The 20,910-nt window shown below is 35.5% G+C and overlaps 1 protein-coding gene across 2 annotated transcripts in view; it reads right to left on the bottom strand.

Annotated features, from left to right (window-relative positions):
• Positions 1 to 19,425: 19,425 nt before the first annotated feature.
• PRKD1 (protein kinase D1) overlaps positions 19,426 to 20,910 on the bottom strand; it is a 333,946-nt gene continuing 332,461 nt past the window's right edge. For both annotated transcript variants that reach the window (XM_044231954.1, XM_044231955.1), the window contains one exon: positions 19,426 to 20,412. In XM_044231954.1, coding sequence (XP_044087889.1) covers positions 20,194 to 20,412 — 219 coding nt within the window. In that variant the 3' untranslated portion in view covers positions 19,426 to 20,193. The remainder of the gene's footprint in view (positions 20,413 to 20,910) is intronic.

Below are 20,910 nucleotides of genomic sequence, written 5' to 3'. Positions count from 1 at the left end.
GTGCTCTCTCCCATCAGTGCTGCTAGAAACCCAGGATCTCTGAGTCTTGGCTTGGAAAAGAGCTGTGCCAGCTTTACCTCACACTGTAATACAAGCAAGAAAAAAGACTTTTTAATGTTAAGCCACTGAGATTTGGGGGTTTATTTGTTATTACAGCTTAGTCTTTGCTAACCTAATACCTTTGTTATTTCTAATATTTTCCTATTTAGTGTTCCTGAGTTCACTTGAGGGAAGTCTAATTATTTGAGGAATATGAGGAAGCCGAGAACCAGAGACATTTACTAACTTGCCTAACTAGGAAATGGTTGAACTGGGTTTTAAATCCAGCTTTCATCTGGACTTTTTTTTTTTTTTTTTTTTACCTAAAAGTATTCCTTTATTATATCACATATAATGTGACTTGCATGTGAATTGAGCTACTGTTTTTGCATCATATCACCCTGATAAGTAAACAAAAGTAATTCCTTTTATCCTGTTTTATCCTTATGTTTTTCAGCATATCCCTGCTATGACCATCCTCACTGCATAAATAAAGTTTCTTGGATCCTTGAGGAAAAATCCAACTTCAGCCATGAGAGTTAAAGCTTAAGAAGGTATTATGATTTGTTTCCAATACATAGCAGAAAACAATCTATTCTCTAAGAAATCTCTCTCCTCATTTTTGTTAAAACTGGTGGGTAACTGGGAGCAAATATGGGGCAGAAACTTGTGTGTCCTGGCTACTTGATAGTTCTGCAGGGACTTGGTCCTTTTTTGGACATATAGCCAAAATACTTCTTGAGAGCCCATCATGTAAAAGAAGTACTATGGGCCTAATCTTAAGAGAATCTTTAATTTGGTTTGGTTTTCCAGTAATAGAGACAGAATTCTATCATTTCTCCCTGTATTTTCTTACAGTCAAGGCTGAGTGTTTTCACATGGCTCCTTTACTACTGGTGTAACTTTGGGAAAGTCTCTTCAGTTGAATAACATGAGTATATAAGCAGTCTATCAACTGGATCAGCAGAGATTAAATGAGTCAAAAATTTCTTTCTTTCTTTTTTTTTTTTTTTTTTTGACAGAGAGAGAGATCCCAAGTAGGCAGAGAGGCAGGCAGAGAGAGAGCAGAGAGCGTGACTCGGCACTCCATTCCCAGGACCCTGAGATCATGACCTGAGCCAAAGGCAGAGGCTAAACTCACTGAGCCACCCAGGTGCCCCCAAGGTGTATCTTATTTTAAAGGAAAAAAGTTTAAGGAAATTTAGCTCAGCTGTTCTTTGCTAAATTTTAATGGTATCTCCTATATTTTGAGAGGTAAAGTGCAGCTTAAGAATGGTTAATTGCTATAAAACCGTTTGTTCAAAACCCAGTTTATTGCCTCAAGACACAGGGAGCTAGTGACTTGGAATGGCAAAAGACCTCTGTTTATACCTCAGAAAGAGCCCTAAAACAAAGATGAAGCTCCCTGCAGAGCTTCCAAGACAAACACTTGAATATTTCGTAGATTCACAAACATTGGAAAAATCGAATCTCATGTGAAAAGGAATCAGAAGATGAAACAAAAGTATAATGAAGTGTACAGTAATTATTCTCTTTCAAATCACCCAAACCTCTCAAAAATGCATCTGTATTACATTAGTTATCTGGCAATGGCTACTAAACCTCTAGAGGCATTTTAAAAATTCATTTCTCCAGCACATTTGTTTCTAATAGAATGAACTAGAAAAATAGAAACTAGAGCTTAACCTAAACACTCCTGGATGCTTCGGCTTGAGTTTTACAGAAAGCTGTCTTACTTAATCATATATATACTCTGTATATGCCATATCATGAGATTTATTTTCTGTTAAAACTTCAGTGAAATTCAAAAAAAATATGCTAATACTCAGACTGTCGAGAGTAATAAACATTTTCTTATTATTATTAACATTTATTCTGTATGAAAATGATTACTGTAGCAACACGTGGAAAAAACACATTTAAGAAAGGTCCAGAAAAAGTTATCAAGCAAATATATCAGCCTGCAATAAATTCATCAGATAAATATTCATCTTGGCATGACAATCTTTTTTGTCAAAGTCACTCAAGTTTATTCTAATATATTTGTGCTAGTATTGCTGTTAATTAAATACATAAAAACATCAAGCCATTTTAACAGGAAAGTCTTCAAACTACAGTACAGATGGAGTCATGCAAAGAACCACAATGACCACAAGGTGGCAAAGCATACAAATCTACATGGTTTAGATGGGCTCTTCCAAAAGAAAAAAAATGTCTTTCAGCTTGGGGGATGGGGTAGGGGTAGGGCTTCTCATGATTGTCTGCTGGCTAGAGAATAGCAAAATTATACTAATTTCTCAAAATTTGGTAATTACTCCAAATTCCTGGTTCTTGAGATGAGTGTATGTATCATGTTACTATTCTAATTTGTTATAAATTTTTTTCTTTTTAGAGCAAAATTGAATTTCTAAAATCCTAAATGTATATTTTAAAGGCAAAATTATTGGGTCCCTCTCTTACCACATTTTAAATCTATTTGATATGTATAAAACGAGTCAGTCGGAAAGTGGGCGTTATTGCTACACAAACTCAGAACCATGATGTGATTGTATGATTAGAGCTAGTTATCACAAAATTACAGTTATTTATATTTCAAAAAAATTCGGTTTAGAGAAGCTAGATTATAAGACTTCTTAATATTGTTGCTCCCAAAACTCTGTGCTCTGGTTTCTCTTTTCCCTGTCATGTACTTTGAGTGATCAACCAGTTTCCAGTGACCTATAAAATAATGACTCTCATATCTACATCTGAAGTCCTGGCTTCCTGAGTTCTTGACCAGAAAATCTAAAATAGCCATCTGGATATGCCATACACAGTTTATATTTAATATATTTAAATCTGATCTCATTATCTTTCTTCCAAACTGACTACTCTTTTCATCTGATTTCTCTTTGGGTGATCCAGTAGACTCATCCAACTCAGAAACCTAGGAGTGCTTAATATCTATTTTTTTTTTTTAATTTCCCTGTACGTCATGGCCTGGATCCTGCCTGCTTCTGTCGCTCTTCCATGGCTGAAACCACCATGTTATCTCACCCTGTGTGTCTTTGCTTATGCTATCTTTTGTTATCTAGCTAGTACTCCTGGGGTTGTAAATTGATGTAAGCCTTCTGGAAGCCTTTTGCCTAATGTATTAAGTACCTTATAAAATTCACATTCTTGTATTTGTCAATTCCACTTTTAAAAAAGCAATTATCAAAAAGTTGGTCTGACATTTGTATAAATATTATTTATAATAGCAAAAAGATCCCAGAAAACTTAGATAAGGAATAATAAAATAAATTACAGTAAAAATACAAGAATGTTGTATAGCTCTGTCGACAGCATTTTCAAATAATGGTAATTATTTAGGAAAATGTTTATTGTATAACATTAAGGAAAAACCCAAGTTTTGGGGAGTTGAGAGGACTCTGGAGCAAAACTACCTGGTTTGTATCTTGGCTCAAGTTATTTATTCTCTCTGATCCTCAGTTTTCTCATCTATAAAATGGGAATGATAACAACAGAACTATTTTGAGTATTCTATGAATTAGTGCATGTGAAGCACTCACAGTGGTGTGCCTATGTCATTGTTCAGGACTGGAGTTCTGGTGCCATGAAACCACTGACATTCTCTGTTGACGGTTGTTTTGATTCATACCACTTGATTAATTCTCTATGCTAATGTAGAAAATGATGGGGCAAATTATTAAACCAAGCTGAAATCATTCACTTTTGGTCTAAATAGGGTACTCCCTAGAGAAATTGTTTATAATTCAATAGAGCAAATTTTTTTATATTTCAGTAACTGAACTGTTAAAGAACAATAATCTCCTTAGAGAAAGGTCTTGAAAAGATTAGCCTCAAACTGAATGTTCTAGACAAAAGCAAGGTTTCATATTCCAGCTTTTGTTCTTGAAATAGAAACTATGATACACTTTTCCCAAATGAATATTAATGAATATAATTAAAAGCACATTATGATAGTCTACTGATTTACTTTTAGGGTAGCTGAAAATTCCTTAGATCACAACCTAACTTAGATAAGTAGATATGAAGAGCCTCATCTTTCCTATTATTTTCTGATATTAAAAAAAAGATAATTTTAGTTTGCTTAGCCAATTGGTGAGAAATTACTGACATTATAATATACCTGTGATATTGTAGGTCAAGATTTAGGACTTTAATATCTTCTTTCTTTTTTTAAAATGTTATTTATTTATTTGAGAGAGAGAGAGAGAATGAGAGAGAGAGAACATGAGAAGAGAGAGGTCGGCAGGAGAAGCAGAGTCCATGCCTAGCAGGGAACTTGATGTGGGGCTCAATCCTGGGACTCCAGGATCATGACCTGAGCCGAAGACAGTCGCTTAACCAACTGAGAAACCCCCGGCGCCCAAAATATCTTCTTATTTCTTATTAAGCCCATCAAACTGGGACTTCTTCCAGAATATAGAATAATACTAATCTATAGGAGTATGTTTTGAGATAAACAAGTGTCCAAGTGAATTCAGGTAAGTTTAAATTCTTCAGCTATGGAAATCCTCATTCAACTTAAAAAAAATTGTGAGTGTTATATTTTATAAGCTCAAATTTAACTGATTTCTGAATATTCTAAAGAGCTCAGCTAAAATTGATTCTACCTGTGATCAAAGTATCTGTAACCATCTCAGCAATCATACATTATAATATAAAGAATAGTCTCAAGGGGTAAAAAGAAGTTTCAAATTTCCACTTTCATTTCCCTGATATCATAATTCATTTACTAGATTGTTAGCTTTGCTAAAATTATTGTATATACTAAAATATAGCCAGATTTTCAAGTATTTTTTACCATTTCATGTTTACCCTAATTCTACCCAATCAGTGAGATTTTTCTAGAAAAGTTTTTTTCCCCCCTACTAAGTTTATTATCCATTTTCTGAGCTGTGCTGGGTTGACCTGTGGTCTCAAAAAAGATATGTCTGTTTGTAAATTAGGCTGCAATAAACATAAGGATGCATTTTTTTTTTTATAATTAGTGTTTCCATTTTCTTTGGGTAAATATCCAGTAGTGGAATTACTGGATCTTATGGTAATTCTATTTTTCATTTTTTTGAAGAAACTCCATACTGTTTTCCACAGCTGTACCAATTTGCATTCCTATCAATCATTTATAGTAGCAAAGATATTGAAGACTTAAGTGTCCATCCACAGATGAATGGGTAAGGAAGATGTATCTATCTACAAAGGAATATTACTCAGCCACAAAAAAGAATGAGTTCCTGCCATTTGCAAAAACATGGATGACCTAGAGAGTATAATGCTAAGTGAAATAAATCAGTCATAGAAAAACAAATACCATATTATTTCACTCTTGTGGAATTTAAGAAACAAAACAAATGAATGAACAAAGAAACAGAAATGAGACAAACAAAAAAACGGACTCTTAAATATAGAGAACCAATTGGTGGTTGCCAGAGGGGAGATGGGTGAGAGGAAGGGCAAAATATATAAAGGGGTTAAGAGTATACTTATTGTGATGAGCACTGAGTACTGTATAGAATTACTTAACCATTATGTTCTATACCTGAAACTTACATAACACTATGCTAATTATACTTCAATTTTTAAAAAATTGTTAAAAAAAAAAAGGTATACCTATATCCTAACTTCCCAAATCAGAGAATGTGACCTTATTTGGAAAAATAGTTTTTGCAGATGTAATTAAGTTAAAGATGAGATCAAGATGAGATCATCATGGCTTAGGGCAGGCACTAAATTCAATGACAGCATATCCTTACAAGAAACATACATAGGTGAGCCTGGTGGTGGGTATTATGGAAGGCACATATTGCATGAAGTACTGGGTGTGGTGCATAAACAATGAAGAGGAATAAAATAAAATAAAATGGGGAAAAAAAAGAAAAAGAAAAAAAGAAACATACAGAGAAGCCACACAAAGTAGGAGGTCATGTGAAGTGTGAGGTAGAGATTGGAATTATGCAGCCAGAAGCCAAGGAATTCCTGGAGCCAGCAGAAGCTGGAAAAAGAAAGGAAATACTCTCTACTAGAACCTTCAGAGGGAGCACAGCCCTGACACCATCTTGATTTTGGACTTCTGGTCTCTAATACTACGAGAGAATACATTTCTGTTGTTTTAAGCTACCAAGTTTTTTTGGTACTGCAGCCCTAAGAAACTAATACATGAACAGTATCTAAAAATTCAGTAAGTAGAAGAATAAGTTTGGTTAAATATTTGAAAGTTTGTTGGCTTTTTTCCTTAGAGGTCTGTTAGTATGAGATTTTATTTCTTTGGAAAGAGTGTTTTCAATATAATTTTACCTGAATTGATTAAACAAAGAAATCCAAGTCTTTATTTCTTATTTAGATTTGCTGCTTATAGCTTATTACAAGATTGAATGTGGAACAATATATTTTTTTTAAGTAGGCTCTAGGCCCAACCTGGGGGTGGAACTCAAGACCCTGTGACCAAGCGTGACATATTCTACCGACTAAGCCAGCCAGGCACCCCTGAAAGTGGAACCACATTTGATATGAGTTTTCTAAGAGTCACTTTCCACCCAATCTAACTCTCCTTCCTTCAACGATGGTTTCAATACTGGAGATCGCTTCGGGTAAAATCAAATTATAATTTGGGGCTACTTTAACTTTTAATCTCACAAGTGATTGGCCTGACTCCAACTGTTAGAGTAGTGGAGCAATTCCTCCTTGATAGGTCACTTGAGCTTGGGCAATGAACGGGTCCATCAAAAGATTCCTGGTCCCATGTCTGACATGAGACAAGGAAAAGGGGACAGGGAGAGAGGGAGAGGGATACAGAAAAAAAGATATATAGAGAGAGACCCTGAGCAAGTGAGCTGAGTTCCTTTGCCTAAGAAAAGTTAATAGGAACTAAGATATGTACAGCTGGGTTGAAAGAGTGATATCCATACCATTAACCCTAAATTAATAATAACAACCAGCATTTATTAGATGTTTACTGTATACCAGGGAGTTCCCTTTCATATGTTCACTTTATGCTCTTAACAGTTCTATGAAGTAGGAACTATTATGAACCCAGTCTTCAGGAAAGGTTTACAAAGCACAGATGCCTTGTGAAGTGATAATTTAGGGAAATGAAAGACTATCGTTCACATTTGGGTAAATACAGACTAGAAAAAAAAAAAAACACAAGGAGATCCAAACTATTTTTTTGTAAGCAGGAAGAGATATCACACTGGGAGAAATATCAGGCTGCCCCAAGAATTTCCAGGAAATCCTGGACAAAACACTGGGTTTCCTATCTCACAAAAAACATTTATTAATTTTTACAAGATAGATTTGCTCAACTATTTGGAAAGACTTAAATGTATTTAGGCAACTGATATCAGAAGGCTATAAGCCAACACTGATGGACAAGTTTAGAGGACATGATATATATATAACAACTTAATTTTCTTTTCTGTATTTTTTGACTAATTCTTATTAGTATTTTTGTTAGAACAAACTCAGACATTTATATGTCCCAATTTTCAAATTCTGTAAATACTTTTGTTTTTATAATACTGAGATTTGGATCTACTAGGGGGTGGAAAAGGCAAAATAGAAAAGAAAATGTCTTGAACAAATTTGGATAGGTTTTTCTGATTAAATGTTATAAAACTTTATCACAAGGAACACAATCTCCACACTGTAGACCATTCTTTTCTCTAAGAACAAATTTACTGTTTGTTGCAATACATTCTTTTATTAAGATCTAATTCTAGATATTTAAGGAAACCTCCAGAGAAGTTGGCTGATTGTTGTGTTAAACCAGACATCAATGTTTATGTAGCATGTGGGTGAAAAAATATTAATTAGTAGGATGTTGGTTGAGCTGATTAAGAGTAAGATCTGTTTGTTGTGTTGAGTAATAAGGTAAATAGCCAGTCTTGTGCTGGGATGCACTTGCTTCCACTCCTCTCTCTTTGGTCTTCACTGCCTTTTATCTCCTAAGGGCTAAGAAACGAACAGTGGTCCTCAAGGATGTCCAGTCCCCTGAGAAGTCCCACCCAGGCCAGGACCTTACCTGTCCTCAGTAACCTTCCCCTGTGGCAGCAGCTTTTGGGCTCTTCCTTATGGAACTGGGGGGTGCTTACTCTCCAAGCCTAAAGTTCAAGGGAAAAGAAAGAAATATAAACACCAGCTTTCAGAGATTCAACATTAGTTCTGGGGACTTTCTCTGGGACTTCGTCTCTTATACAACCTTACTTAAAATGCCAGGCATACTTTATAGAAACACTAAGAATCTCTGAAGGAAGAAAATCATGTCAGGGACCCTGTGTTCTAATTAATTTTGCCACTGTTTCTTCTAAAATTAGAAGGCAGTGTGGCACTTTTCAAACTGGTGAGGTAAGCAGGGGTTTTTTCTGTTTTGTTTTGTTTTAATTTCCAATCCAAAGTGTAGTTACACTTTTAGAAAGTATAGTAAAAATGAATTACTATAAGAGTAAAATAAAAATGAGGACAAAAAATATGAGTCTGCTTTTTAGTTATTATATTTAATAACAGAAAAACTATCAAATTGTCATAAAAATACCTAAACACTTATTATTTCTGTACTCATCTTGTGGTAACCCAAGACTAGCTCTACTTAACAGATTTCACTTTTTATAGGCTTACATTAGTATCTTGGTTGAGGTTTTAATTTTATAGATAAGGGAAAACTATTGAATTTTTAAATAAAAAAATATATTTTGATAGCAGGGACTGATTCTAACAAAAACCTCCTATCTTCCATATGCCCTTCTACTTAACATTAGATTTTAAAGATATGAAAGGAAAAGAAGTGTGTGAATAAATCCAGCTGAGACACACATATATTCAAATGATCAGTGGACTTTAAAATTGTTTTGATTCCCAAAATATTCTCTCAGTTTTTCTGAGAAGTGGTCATATCACTGCTTTGCTAACTAATCTTTTCTGCCTCCTAAACTTGAGGTAAAATAAGCTATGCTTGTAGCTATATAGTTATATTCACTGTTCTCTCATAAATACACAACAACACATACACTAAAATAAAACAAAAAGAAAATAGAAATAGAATATTAAGCACCTGTGTATGATTAAGGGCTGGGTCTGTGGAGTCAGACTATCTAGATTAAAACCTGACCCCATTAGTTATTGCTGTGTGGCCTTGGGTAAGTTACTTAATTTCTTTGTACCCCAGTCCCCTAACTGTAAAGATAAAAATATATAAGACACCTATCATACAATTTTCAGAGTTATGGCAGAGTTAAATGAGATGTTTGAGTCTATGGCAAAACCTTTGCTACTTAAAGTGTATATACTTTTACTGTTTGGACATTTGCTTTAGGCTTTAGACTAAAGCACACTTTCAAGATTGGTTTGATGACCAGGACTCAAGAACATAAACCTTGGTTTCTGGTTCCAATCAAAATGGAATAAACATATTCCACTCCATTTCTTCCCCCAAAGAGACTAAAACCCTTGAACATAATGCATACAGCCGCTATCTGAGGACTGTGAAAAGTAAATTGTAGTAGGCAGATTGGGGAAGGAAACCAGAATGTGAAGGAGCATCAAATCAGTAATAAATTTCCCATTTTTTTTCTTCTCTGGTATCTCTTGGCAATGAACTCACAAGCAGCCTGGAACTTGAGACTGTGCATTGAATGTGAACAGAAACAGCTCCAAGAGAAGCTATCACCTAGCTAATGAGCAGGAAAGGGCCCCTGGTCAGAGAAAGGGAGGGAAAATACTCTATGCTTTTGTCTATGATATTTCACCACAGCTAACCCTAAAACAGCAGTGATAACAATGGTAATGACTGGTAGGCACTTAACACTCAAATGAAGGAGTGCTTCTCCTTGACCAGAAGAACTCTTGTTGCAAGAATGTAGGAAAATACCCCACTGCGTCTTTTTCTCTATATCTGCTTGGTCCTGGAGACAGACTCAGACATGCTGATTATGTTACAGAGTGGGAAAGCCACAGTCCTGACTTTCTAGACAGAGGACCATTAAAAGGGTGCTCCTGTGAGACAGAAGTTGTCAGGAAGATCTCAGAGAAAAGGGAGCTCAGGAAAATAACTCCAAAAAGTTGCATATGAACTTTTGGGCTCAGTCACAAGTTGTGCATGCTTAAACCTTATCTAATCTGCTTATCAAAGGCTTTGAGAACTGAATTGTGAGGTAGACCATTTTCCAGATCCTAGAGTGCCCCTGGATAGTGCACACAAGAGACAGGTCCAAATGGCACAGCACAAGTGTTAAAAAGTTAACTGACTTTGGAACTATAGCCCATAGAAGGCAAATAGGAATTTGTAGCTTGAATCTAACAGGATTACTATTAAAATTGAGAAACAAATAATGCAATCAATACTCTACAACATTAAAGCAAAGCCAAAAAACCCACATAATATTCAAAATGTTCATGATAAAATCCCCAAATTTAGCATACAAAGAAGCAAGAAACTCTCAACAGATGGCATAGATGTGGAAATTATCAGGAAAAAATTTAAAGTAGTGGTTTTAAATGTACTTCAAGAAGTAATGCCAAATACTGTTGAAATGAATGGAAAGGTTAAAAAGTCTCAGAAGAGTAATAATAGACATGAAAATAAAACTGTAGGTAAACTTTAGAGCTGAAAAATAAAGTAACAAAAACTAGAAATTCACTGGATGGATTCGAGAACACAATGGAAATGACGGAGGAGCAAATTAGTTTGAACTTGATCAACAGAAAGTATCTCATTTGAAAAAGAGAGATTAAAAAAATGAAGGGAGTCTTGGGGATCTGTGGAACAATACTAAAAGGTTAAACATTCATGTTATTGGAGTCCCATAAAAATAACAGAAAGACTGTGGTTAAGAAAATCCATTATAAGAAAGAATGAGGAAATACTTTACAAATTTGGCCAGCTGTAACTTAAAGATTCATGAAGCTCAGTGAAACCTAAACAGGATGTGTGCAAAGAAATCCATGCCCAGAAATGATGGCATATTTCTATTATTATTACTATGTTATGTTAGTCACCATACAGGACATCATTAGTTTTTTGGTGGCAGATTTCTTATCAGAATCCAGAAAGCAGTGGTCTGAAGGTGGTGGGAAATTTTCAAGTACTGAAAGAAATGTCAACCTAGAATTCTACATTTAATACAAGAATCCTACATTTAATACAAGAATCCTTTACGAATGGAGGCAAAATAAAGATATTCTCAGATGAAGGAAAACTAGAGAAGTGTTGCCAGCAAAAATGCTCTTACAGAAACATAAAAGGGAGTTTTTTGGGTTGACTCAAAATGGCATTGGAGGACAATTTGGAATGTCAGCAGTGAAAGAAGAGGGACAGAGGTAGTAAAAATAAGGGTAAACATAATAGACAAATCTCCCCTTAAGCTCTTCTTAAAAGCGTATGTTGAAAGCAAAAATTTTAACAGTCTGATGGGATTTTTCAGTATATGTAGATGTAATATGTATTACAACCACAGCATAAAGAAGAGAAGATAAAGCATCTAAAAGGTGGCAAACTTTCTATATTTCACTTGAAGTGGTAAAATATTACCTTTACATGCACTATGAAAATGTTAGGTATGTCTACTGTTATCCTTAGATCAACCACTAACAAAGAGAAATAGTAAAACTCAACAAATAAAGCAAAATGGAATAATGTAAAGTATTCTAATAATTCAATATAAGACAAGAAATAGAAAGGAAGGGAATAAAAAAAAGAGAGGAAATGAAAACAAAAAATCATGGTAGACTTAAATCCAAAAATAAGAATAATTATGTCAAGTTTAAATTGTCTCAACATACCAATGTAAAAAAAAAAAAAGATTTCATAATGAATTAAAAATTCAGGACCCAATTACATTTTATCTACAAGAAAATTACTTTTAAATATATGGATGTAGGTTTTGGATAAAAGAATGGAAAAACATATACTGTGTAAAATTAACCAGAAGGACACAGAAGAACTGAACGACACCATTAATCAAATAGATTTAGTTGATCTTTGTAGAACACTTCAGCCCACAATAGCAGAATACATATTCTTTTCAAGTTCACATGACACATTCTCGAGATTAGCCATCTCTTCATCATAACAAATTCAAGAGGAATGGAATCATACAAAATATTTTGCCTGATCATAAAAGAATTAAACTAGAAATCAATAACAGGAAGGTAACTGAAAAATCTCCAAGCAATTGGGAATTAAAGAATATACTTCTAAATAATCCATGGGTCAAAGAGGAAGATTGAAGGTAAATTAGAAAATATTTTGAATTTAACAAAAAATTAAAATACAACACATCAGTATTTGAGAAATGGAGCTAAAGTATGCTTGAGGGAAATACTTAGCAATAAAATGCTGTATTAAAAATAAAAATATCAAATTGATCATTGAAGACATACCTTAAGAAATTAGAAAGAAATTTAAAGGAAGCAGAAAGTAATAATAAAGATAAGATCAATTAGGTTTAAAACAAACAAACAAAAAGCAGTAGAAACAAATAATTAAAACTGAAAGGGGGTTCTTTGAAATGGTTGATAAAATTATAAACCTGTATTTGGACTAACAAAGAACAAAGAGAGAAGATACAAATTGCCAAAATCAAAAATGGAATAAAGAGTACCACCACAAGCTCCACATATTAAAAGGATAATAAGGGAATAATACAAATAAATGTGTGCCTAAATTTGACAGTTTAGATACAAAGATTAAGAAATAAATGCCTCAGATTGGGAATAAGTAACATTTTGTCTATTTGCAGATGATCGCCTGAGTAGAAAAGTTCCCAAGAATCTATAAAATTTCTAGAACTACTAAGAGCAGAACAGTTGAACAGACACTTTACTAAAAGAGATATTCCAATGGAAAATAAACACGGGAAAGATACTAGTATGATTACCCATTATGGAAATGCAATGCAAACCACAATGTCATACCATTGCATGCTGATTAGAATGGGAAAAATAAATTTTTTAAAAAAGATTTTATTTATTTATTTGACAGAGGGAGAGAGATCACAAGTAGGTAGAGAGGCAGGCAGAGGGGAAGGGAGAAGCAGACCCCCTGCCGAGCAGAAAGCCCGATGTAGGTCTTGATCCCAGGATGCTGAGATCATGAACTGAGCCAAAGGCAGAGGCTTAATCCACTGAGCCACCCAGGCGCCCTCGAAAAATAAATTTTTTAAGAGTGACAATACCAAGTGCTAATGAGACTATAAAGCAGCTGGAACTTTCATATGCCTCAGGTGGGAATATTGAATGGTACAGAACTGAAAAACAGTTAATCAGTTTCTTATAAGGTTAATAGACACCATGTAACTCAGCAGCGTTGCTCATGGGAGTCTAATCTAGAGAAATGAAACTTATTTTCATACAATCTGTAGATAAATCTATTAAAAACCAACTCAAACTGGAAACAACCCCTATGTCTTGCAATAAGTGAATGGATAAATAAACTTGATACATCGGAATATTACTCAGCAATAAAAAAGAATAAACCACTGACTCATGACACGACACAGATGACTCTCAAAGGCATTATGCTGAGGGAAAGAAACCAACCACAAAAGTTTATAGACTCTGTGATTCTATTCATATGAAATTCTAAAAAAGTCAACTCTGTAGGGATAGAGAGCAAATTAGTGTTCGCTAGGGGTGAATGTTGGAAAGAACTTGACTCCAAAGGAGTATCATAAAGAATTTTTTTTTTTTTGAGTGATAGGATTATTCTGTACCCTGAATGTGATGATAGGGACATTGATTTATATGCGTTAAAACTCATCAAAAATGTAGACCAAAAAAAGCCAATTTTACTATACGTAAATTTTAAAATAAAAAATGAATCTAACTACTTCCACTTCATCTGCTCATAATTCAACGTGGAACATTAGAAACAAACTGTAGCCCTTCTCTGCATCAATTTCCTTAGCGCAGAGATCTATTTTTTATTGCTTTACTCATAGGATTAATGAGATAATGTTTGTGAAATGTTTTGAGCTCCTTAAAAGGAAGTTGCTATGCAAGTATAAAATGTTGTTATCATTACCCAGGCCCTATTTTTTCTTTTGCTTATATGATGAAGTTTATGATCATCTTCATTTTCACATTATTTTTAATGAATTGTAACAATAAAATGTGGTAGCCAGGATATAAAATGAAGCACATGCATTAACAAGGCTAAAACTTTGTAATTAGAATTTGAAACATCAGTCTGTCTAAAGATAATTGGCTCTAATGATTATTTCTCTATGTACACAAGCTACAATTTTATGAAGTCCAAGTGTGGCTTATTCTTCAAGTCACTATCTCCTTTGAGATGTTCTTAGTTTATCTCGGTGTCTGAAGAAAGAGAAACAAGTGTGAGGAAAAAATTCACATCTGAAAATTAAAAAAAAGAGTACTCTGTCTTCAAAAGGAAGTAATGAGAGAATAGTCTGTTTAATTTGGACTCTGCTTGTATTATTTTTCAAAATCCTTTTACTTTCTATTAACAAAAACATGACTTAAAGATAATATTTAAATTCTTAGAAATCCCCCTCCCAAATTTTCTTCTTTCTTAAGTGCAAAATAAAGAATTCTGTGATTCCCCTAACAAAAAATTTCTGATAGCTTCCTACTTATTTGGGGGCTAAGGTTGAATTCCTCTTCCTGGTTTTTGAGGCTTTTGCTAATTTAGCTTTACTTAACCTGGAAATGTTACTCCCTGTGTCTTCCTTCATATTAGCCCTTTACTTCATCAGAAGCTTTCCCTCCATTCATGTCAGTGGTTCTTCTGACTTCCATATCAAGTGATTCCTTCTGCTCCTCTGCCTGAAAGGATGAAATCTCCTGCATAGATTGCAGCTAGAGACTTGACACAAGACCTAATAAATATGGGTCACACTCAGGTATTGGCCTCTAATTATCCCTGTCTCTGTGGAAGCAAAATTATGAGAAGAAAATAAAAATTTCCTTGACAATTGAGATCAGTTAAGTGCCCAAAGCTCAGGTAAAGCCTAACCTTTGTTCTCAGACTAAGCTACACTAAAATATTTCAAAAGGAGAAGATCCAAGTGTTTTAGGGCATATTAAAAAAAGAAAAAACAAACAAAACAAAGCAAAACAGCAGAAGACATGAAGATTCTTCCATTTCCGAAAAACTAAATCTTATTTCAAAGTCTTACCATTTCACTTGATACAAAAAGAAGTTCTGCAACAAATGTTCACACTTTTCAGTAGATTAGCTGGTAGCCTAGATTCGCTTAAAGAAGTCACCTATTGTCAAAATTTCCTGGACACAATCTTTGACACAAGGGAGACCAGGGAAGGATGTGATGGTCCCTTTTTCAAAACAGCATTGCCCCAGAGAATTAGAAACAAAGAGAGTTGAGAAAAAGTGTGCATCATTGACATCTTGATGACATTAAAATTAAACCATGCTTTCATAAAAATCTATGAGTTAGGAGATAGTTTAGAAGTCATATTGTCTAGCTTCCCATTTTGTTATAGAAATGAGAAAAGAACTTCAAAGAGGTGAAACTAATTCCTGTCTAAATCCTGAAATTCTATCTGTGGTCCAGAAACCTGTGAGATACATAGAATTCTTATTGAATAGGGCTTTATTAATTTTTGGACCCCTCGACTTTTGTAACATTAGGGAATTTGAATGTATCTTGTAGATAACTGGGAGCAGAGTCTTTGAGGATTTTAAAACATGTGAATAAAGGATGAAAGCAATTTTGGTGAAGATAAGCCTGGCAGTGGTGTAGGGAGTAGATGGAAAGGAGAAGAGCCTGAAGAAAAAGGTTCCACTTAGAAGAAGTCTACGAAGCAGCTGATTTGAGGGTGAAAATGATAAAACTGATTTTAGACATGTGGAATAGAGGTTACTGTGGGAACTTTAGATAAATAGAGTCTATATTCATAGAGAGAGTAAACTGGATGGCTAAGAGTTTAGGGTAGCCAATATGGATTTGGAAATAAACCACAAGGAGAAAAGATTGAAAAACAAAGTAAGAAAAGCCTTGGCAAATACATACAGAGTTCGGGGAGTGGAGAAAATTCGTATCTGTTGACCTGCAACGTATGCCAGCAATTTGCCTTAGAAATTTACACACTTACCTCAGTTATCCCACCTGCACTTTAAAATGGGCCTTGTTGCCCCTCTACTCATGAGGAAACTGAGATTCAAGGTAGTTCGTCTAAGTTTACTTAACAAAACCTGGGATTGGGATTTGGATCTATGCCTGTTAAGCTTCAAAGTTCATGCCCCTTTCAGTAGCCATCAAAATAAATGGAGGCAGGACCTCAGAGAGAACAGGTCATAGGAAATATGGATAGTGACCATATCTACCTCTCGGCTGCTCTAGTCCCAGCACACAGAAAGGAGTCAAGAGTAGTTGATGAATGACTGAAGGAAAGCAAACCACTTATTGACGACTTTATTGATGTCTGGAGCCAGTTATGCATTGAACCGTATGTTTGTATTATTTTAGTCTTTCACAACACTCCTAAAGATGTATGAGGGATTGCAGACCTTCCATGGTCACCCAGAAATCAAGCCAAAGTTAGTCTGTCTCTACATTTGGGTTTCTAATCTCTAAGCTATATTGAGAAAATTCATCCATTTTCAGTTAGAGGACACTGATGACTTTTGTGAGATAAGCTTTATCAACAATAAAAGTGAAAATTGTATTCCATGGTATATAAACACAGAAGCCAAAGGGGGAAAAAAAAGGAAGAAATTTGCCAGAGAAAGAAAAGACAGAAATTAGATATTTGCGAAAAGGAGACGCAAGGTTCAAGCCGATTTGTTTACATTGTTTTCTTGAAAGTGGGAAGCTGAGCCTGCTTTAAGTCAAGGGGTAATTTGTTGGTGGATACTAAAATATCTAACAAAAAAGAAGGTAGTTAAAGAGAAGCAGGGGAGCAAAAACAATAGGAGACATAGGTCAAATGCAGGGTTAAAGGATGACTAGGAGTAAAGACAAGGGAGTGGGGTGGACAGAACCGTCTTTTAAGCAATGTGTAAAGGCTGAGATGAAGAAACTGTTCCTTTTTGGCCGCTGAAAGCAGTCAGCCCTTCTCCATGGGCCTTGGTGGATCTTCAGATGAACCAGTACGTGGTTTCTTAAACCAAGTCCAAACGAACAGTCTGCAAACATAATCACTTCACAGGGGTAGTCAGACTTAACCCTGACTGGATAATGAATGCAGGGGAGACAGATGGCTGCCTTATTTTCACCGCTGTACTTGTTTTATACATTCAATACAATGGTTCACTACATATTTCTCAAAACAGTCTCCATTGGAGTGAGTATTCACTAGATGTAAGACGGTCTCTTCCTTAGGGACAAATGGACATATCAAGAGCATCAGGGATCAAAATACTTTTCTCAGCACTGGCCTCTTGCTCAGGCCAAATGCAAGAACAGTGGCAGTTTCTGCTGATGACTCAGGATACGTAGAGACCAGCAATTTTTATGGCATCTTGGGTGGGCTGATAATGTCATTGCCTAAGGAGTATCGCCTCTGAGACAAAGTCAGAGGACACAGCCTCCCTAAGACCTGCTTTTGTCATTTCTCTTCTTTTTGTTAGAATCAGAAGATACTTCTGTATCAAAAATGCTGGGATGTCTTTTGAATTAAACATAGACTACAGAGCTGCCCATATCATTTGATACCATGAGATACCACAGATGTGAATTCTGGACAGTTTTATTGATGATAATTTAGCATAGAAAGTGAGTGCTCATTCAATGAAAGTGGATTCTTTGCAGCATCCCTGATATTTTGGGTGGAAGAAAAGGGGCATGATTTTCAGTGGCCCCCCTCTTTCTCTGAACATCAGCCTTCCCCCCAACCCTGCCCCGTGCTTCATAACAAGGCACAACAGATTGTGTCAATAGCATTGCCACACAGTTGTCCCTTTGACGTGGCTGTTCTGAATGTAGCTGTAGTCATATTCATTCCAAAATGCTGGAATGGTTGGCAAGGGTGGTCCCCAAAAGGTTGAAATCATTCTCTTTCCATAGAATTTTTTACTGTTGTCTACTTCATTTTTGAACTTGTTCCTTTGGCTTCTGTAATATTGCTTCATTTAATTCCTCCTTTAAACATTTCTTTTCAATTTTCCTTTCATTCTGACTGAACCTTCCATATTGGTATTTCTCAGGTTTGTGTCCCAAGATCATTTCTGTCTCACTCTATCCCCAAGGATCCAAGTCATTTTAATCAACATATGGTGGGCTTTTGACTCACAAATATGTACCTTCACCTCCAGAATTCTTCCCTAATCTCCAGGCACATATATAAATACCTTCAGGATATCCCAAACTTGGTGTTGTATAGAACTTTACATTCAACATGTTCAAATATGAACTCACTCTTTCTAAGGCTGTAACTCCTTTTTATTATTAATTCCATCAATCATCCAAGCCAAAACCTAGGATTCATTCTGGATTTCTTTAAATTCCACATTTAAATTCCATTTACTACTATTTTATATCCGGTCCTCATCATCCCAGAAGGTTTATTACAATAGTTTAACTGGTCTTTTGGCTCACTCCTTGTCCTGGCTTCTATCCAGACTTTGTCTGGCTGGCCAGGTGAACTCTATGATGTCGCTTACTCTTCTGCTTGTAAAGTTTCAGTTGGTGCTCTGAGACATAAATTTCAAACCCCTTAGAATAAGAGATAAATGACAATATAAAAGAATAAGGAAAGGTAATAATACAAAATAGTGACTAACCACTGGAAAGATCCAACTCTCCTGCTGCTATCTGTACATATTGTGTAGTCTTAACATGTTTACCTAATACATTCAAGTATCTCATAACAATTAAAAAATTCTTCCAAATATTTATAACATTTCTGTGACAAAGTAACAATAATACATGATAATGCTCTGTCATCTTCCTATAAAGAAAAATAGCCCACATTACCCATTCCTTACCCCAAAGTCTGAAAAGTCCAATATTAGGTCTCTCTTTCTCAGGCTATAGAACTTCACCCCAGGTGGCTTTCTCCTTAGGAATTATTCTCCAGTCTTTGTGTATTTTTGTAGTTCACTTTAGAACCTTCTTGTTTAGATAATTACAGAAAGAAATTAGAGCCATTATTTAACAAAACATGGTTTTATATTGACTAAACCAGAAAGGTACATTGAGATTGCCATTTGTAATATTCTCATTGATGCCTCCAGGTCTCCTGTTTGGCTATGGCTGTTTTTCGCTTGGAGAGCTCTTTTTTCTACTGGAAACTAGATGACACACAAGACAGCAATCTTCATTACGCTTTGAAACATACGTTAAGGCTTCAGAGTAGTTAAAGCTAAATTCTAAACCATGAGAGTTTCTCTGTTTTTTGAGTAGATACCTCGGCTCCCAGATGGCCTGAAAGCAGATGAAAATGATTCAGTCAAGTGGACACATGCTTTGACAAGAATATTTATTTGTTATTATTGAAAAATACACAAAAGCAAAAGTTTGCTTAGCTGCTGATTTTCCATAGTACACAGGGTATTGTAAGAAAGGGGGAAGTATCTGTAACATACGGCAGTTTACATTTCTAAGGCATTTAGGCTTATGAGTAGTAGGCGCACCTAGGTCCATTTATTTGAGTTTAAACAAACTGAGGCACACCAGGCAGGCAAAGGATTTGAAACTATACAGTAAACTCTTCTGTGCACTTTTGTTGAGCATTGTAGATCCATCTCCCATTCCCCATTCTTCTTCTTCTCCCCCCCCCCCACATGAGTTTTGGAGTTGTTCATAGAACTGGTAATAATCTACTCTTCAAGAGTTTCCTTATAATGACAATGCTAATGGGACACAAAGAACAGAACTAGTTCATGGACAGGTTCCATAGACTCTTACCAATTTGAGGCTCCAGGAAGAAAGACACCGATTTGCAAAGGCACAGTGGAGACAGGTTTAATGTATTAAATACAACATGAATCATTCACAATAACAAGTTTAGTGTTTCAGGGAACTTTTGTTAATACAACACAGTTGGTCACACAAAATACAAATGCTTCTGTTGATTTGTCTTGGCAACTCAGATACATCAACAGTGCTAACAGTTTAACAGCTTTGTTCTCATCTGACAGAAAATAATGGCAGTTCTGCAAGGCAAATGTTAAACCTGACCGTATGTATTTATTAATTCCACAGTGTTTTGACAGATTATAGGGGATGGAACTCAGAGGATGCTGACACGCTCACTGAGGGCTTTCATCTCTGTTTCTTCATTTTCGGGATTGTCACTGTGGCTAGCACTTGGATTGATCAGGTGAGCAGGGTACTGTAGCCCCTGCTCGCCTGCGTACTGCTCCCACCGCAGGTCGTCGCTTTCGTGGGTGATGTAGCGTTCCCCGATTTTGCACTCTAGCTCTCGTAAATCTAACCAGGTCTGATAATCCTGAGGAGGAAATTCCAAAATATTACCATAGAGATGATTACAACTCATTAAAACACGGTTTCATGTCTTGTCAGTTCCCTACAACCTTTTCCTTTCCACTCTATCTGTGCTGTGTCTTTCCTCAGGCACCCTGAGGGGACAACATCAGCACCAAAGCCTTCCTATTTACCTAAACTCTGCCAATGCAGACTGTATATACAATATCATGCATAAAAGAGTGGGCAATTATGCTTGCAGTCAAACAGTTAGGAATACTGATATTCCTTTGAAATTTAATGCCTACGAATAATCCTTCAGTATTGCATAGTATCATTTCTCTAATGTTTAATGTGAAAATAAATATATAAGAGGAGCCAAACACATGCATATACTTGATATTTGCCATGCATTTGTTCCACACATATTAGCCCAGGACTTAAAAATATAGCCTCCAAATAAGCACAGTGCTTGACCAGATGGGCATCTGCTTGGACATTTATCAGGATTACACATACAGAT

This window comes from Neovison vison, chromosome 13 (genome assembly GCF_020171115.1).
Source record: "Neovison vison isolate M4711 chromosome 13, ASM_NN_V1, whole genome shotgun sequence".
Taxonomy (NCBI): domain Eukaryota; kingdom Metazoa; phylum Chordata; class Mammalia; order Carnivora; family Mustelidae; genus Neogale; species Neogale vison.
Note: the sequence above shows the minus strand (reverse complement) of the source record. Positions and strands in the feature narration are given on the sequence as shown.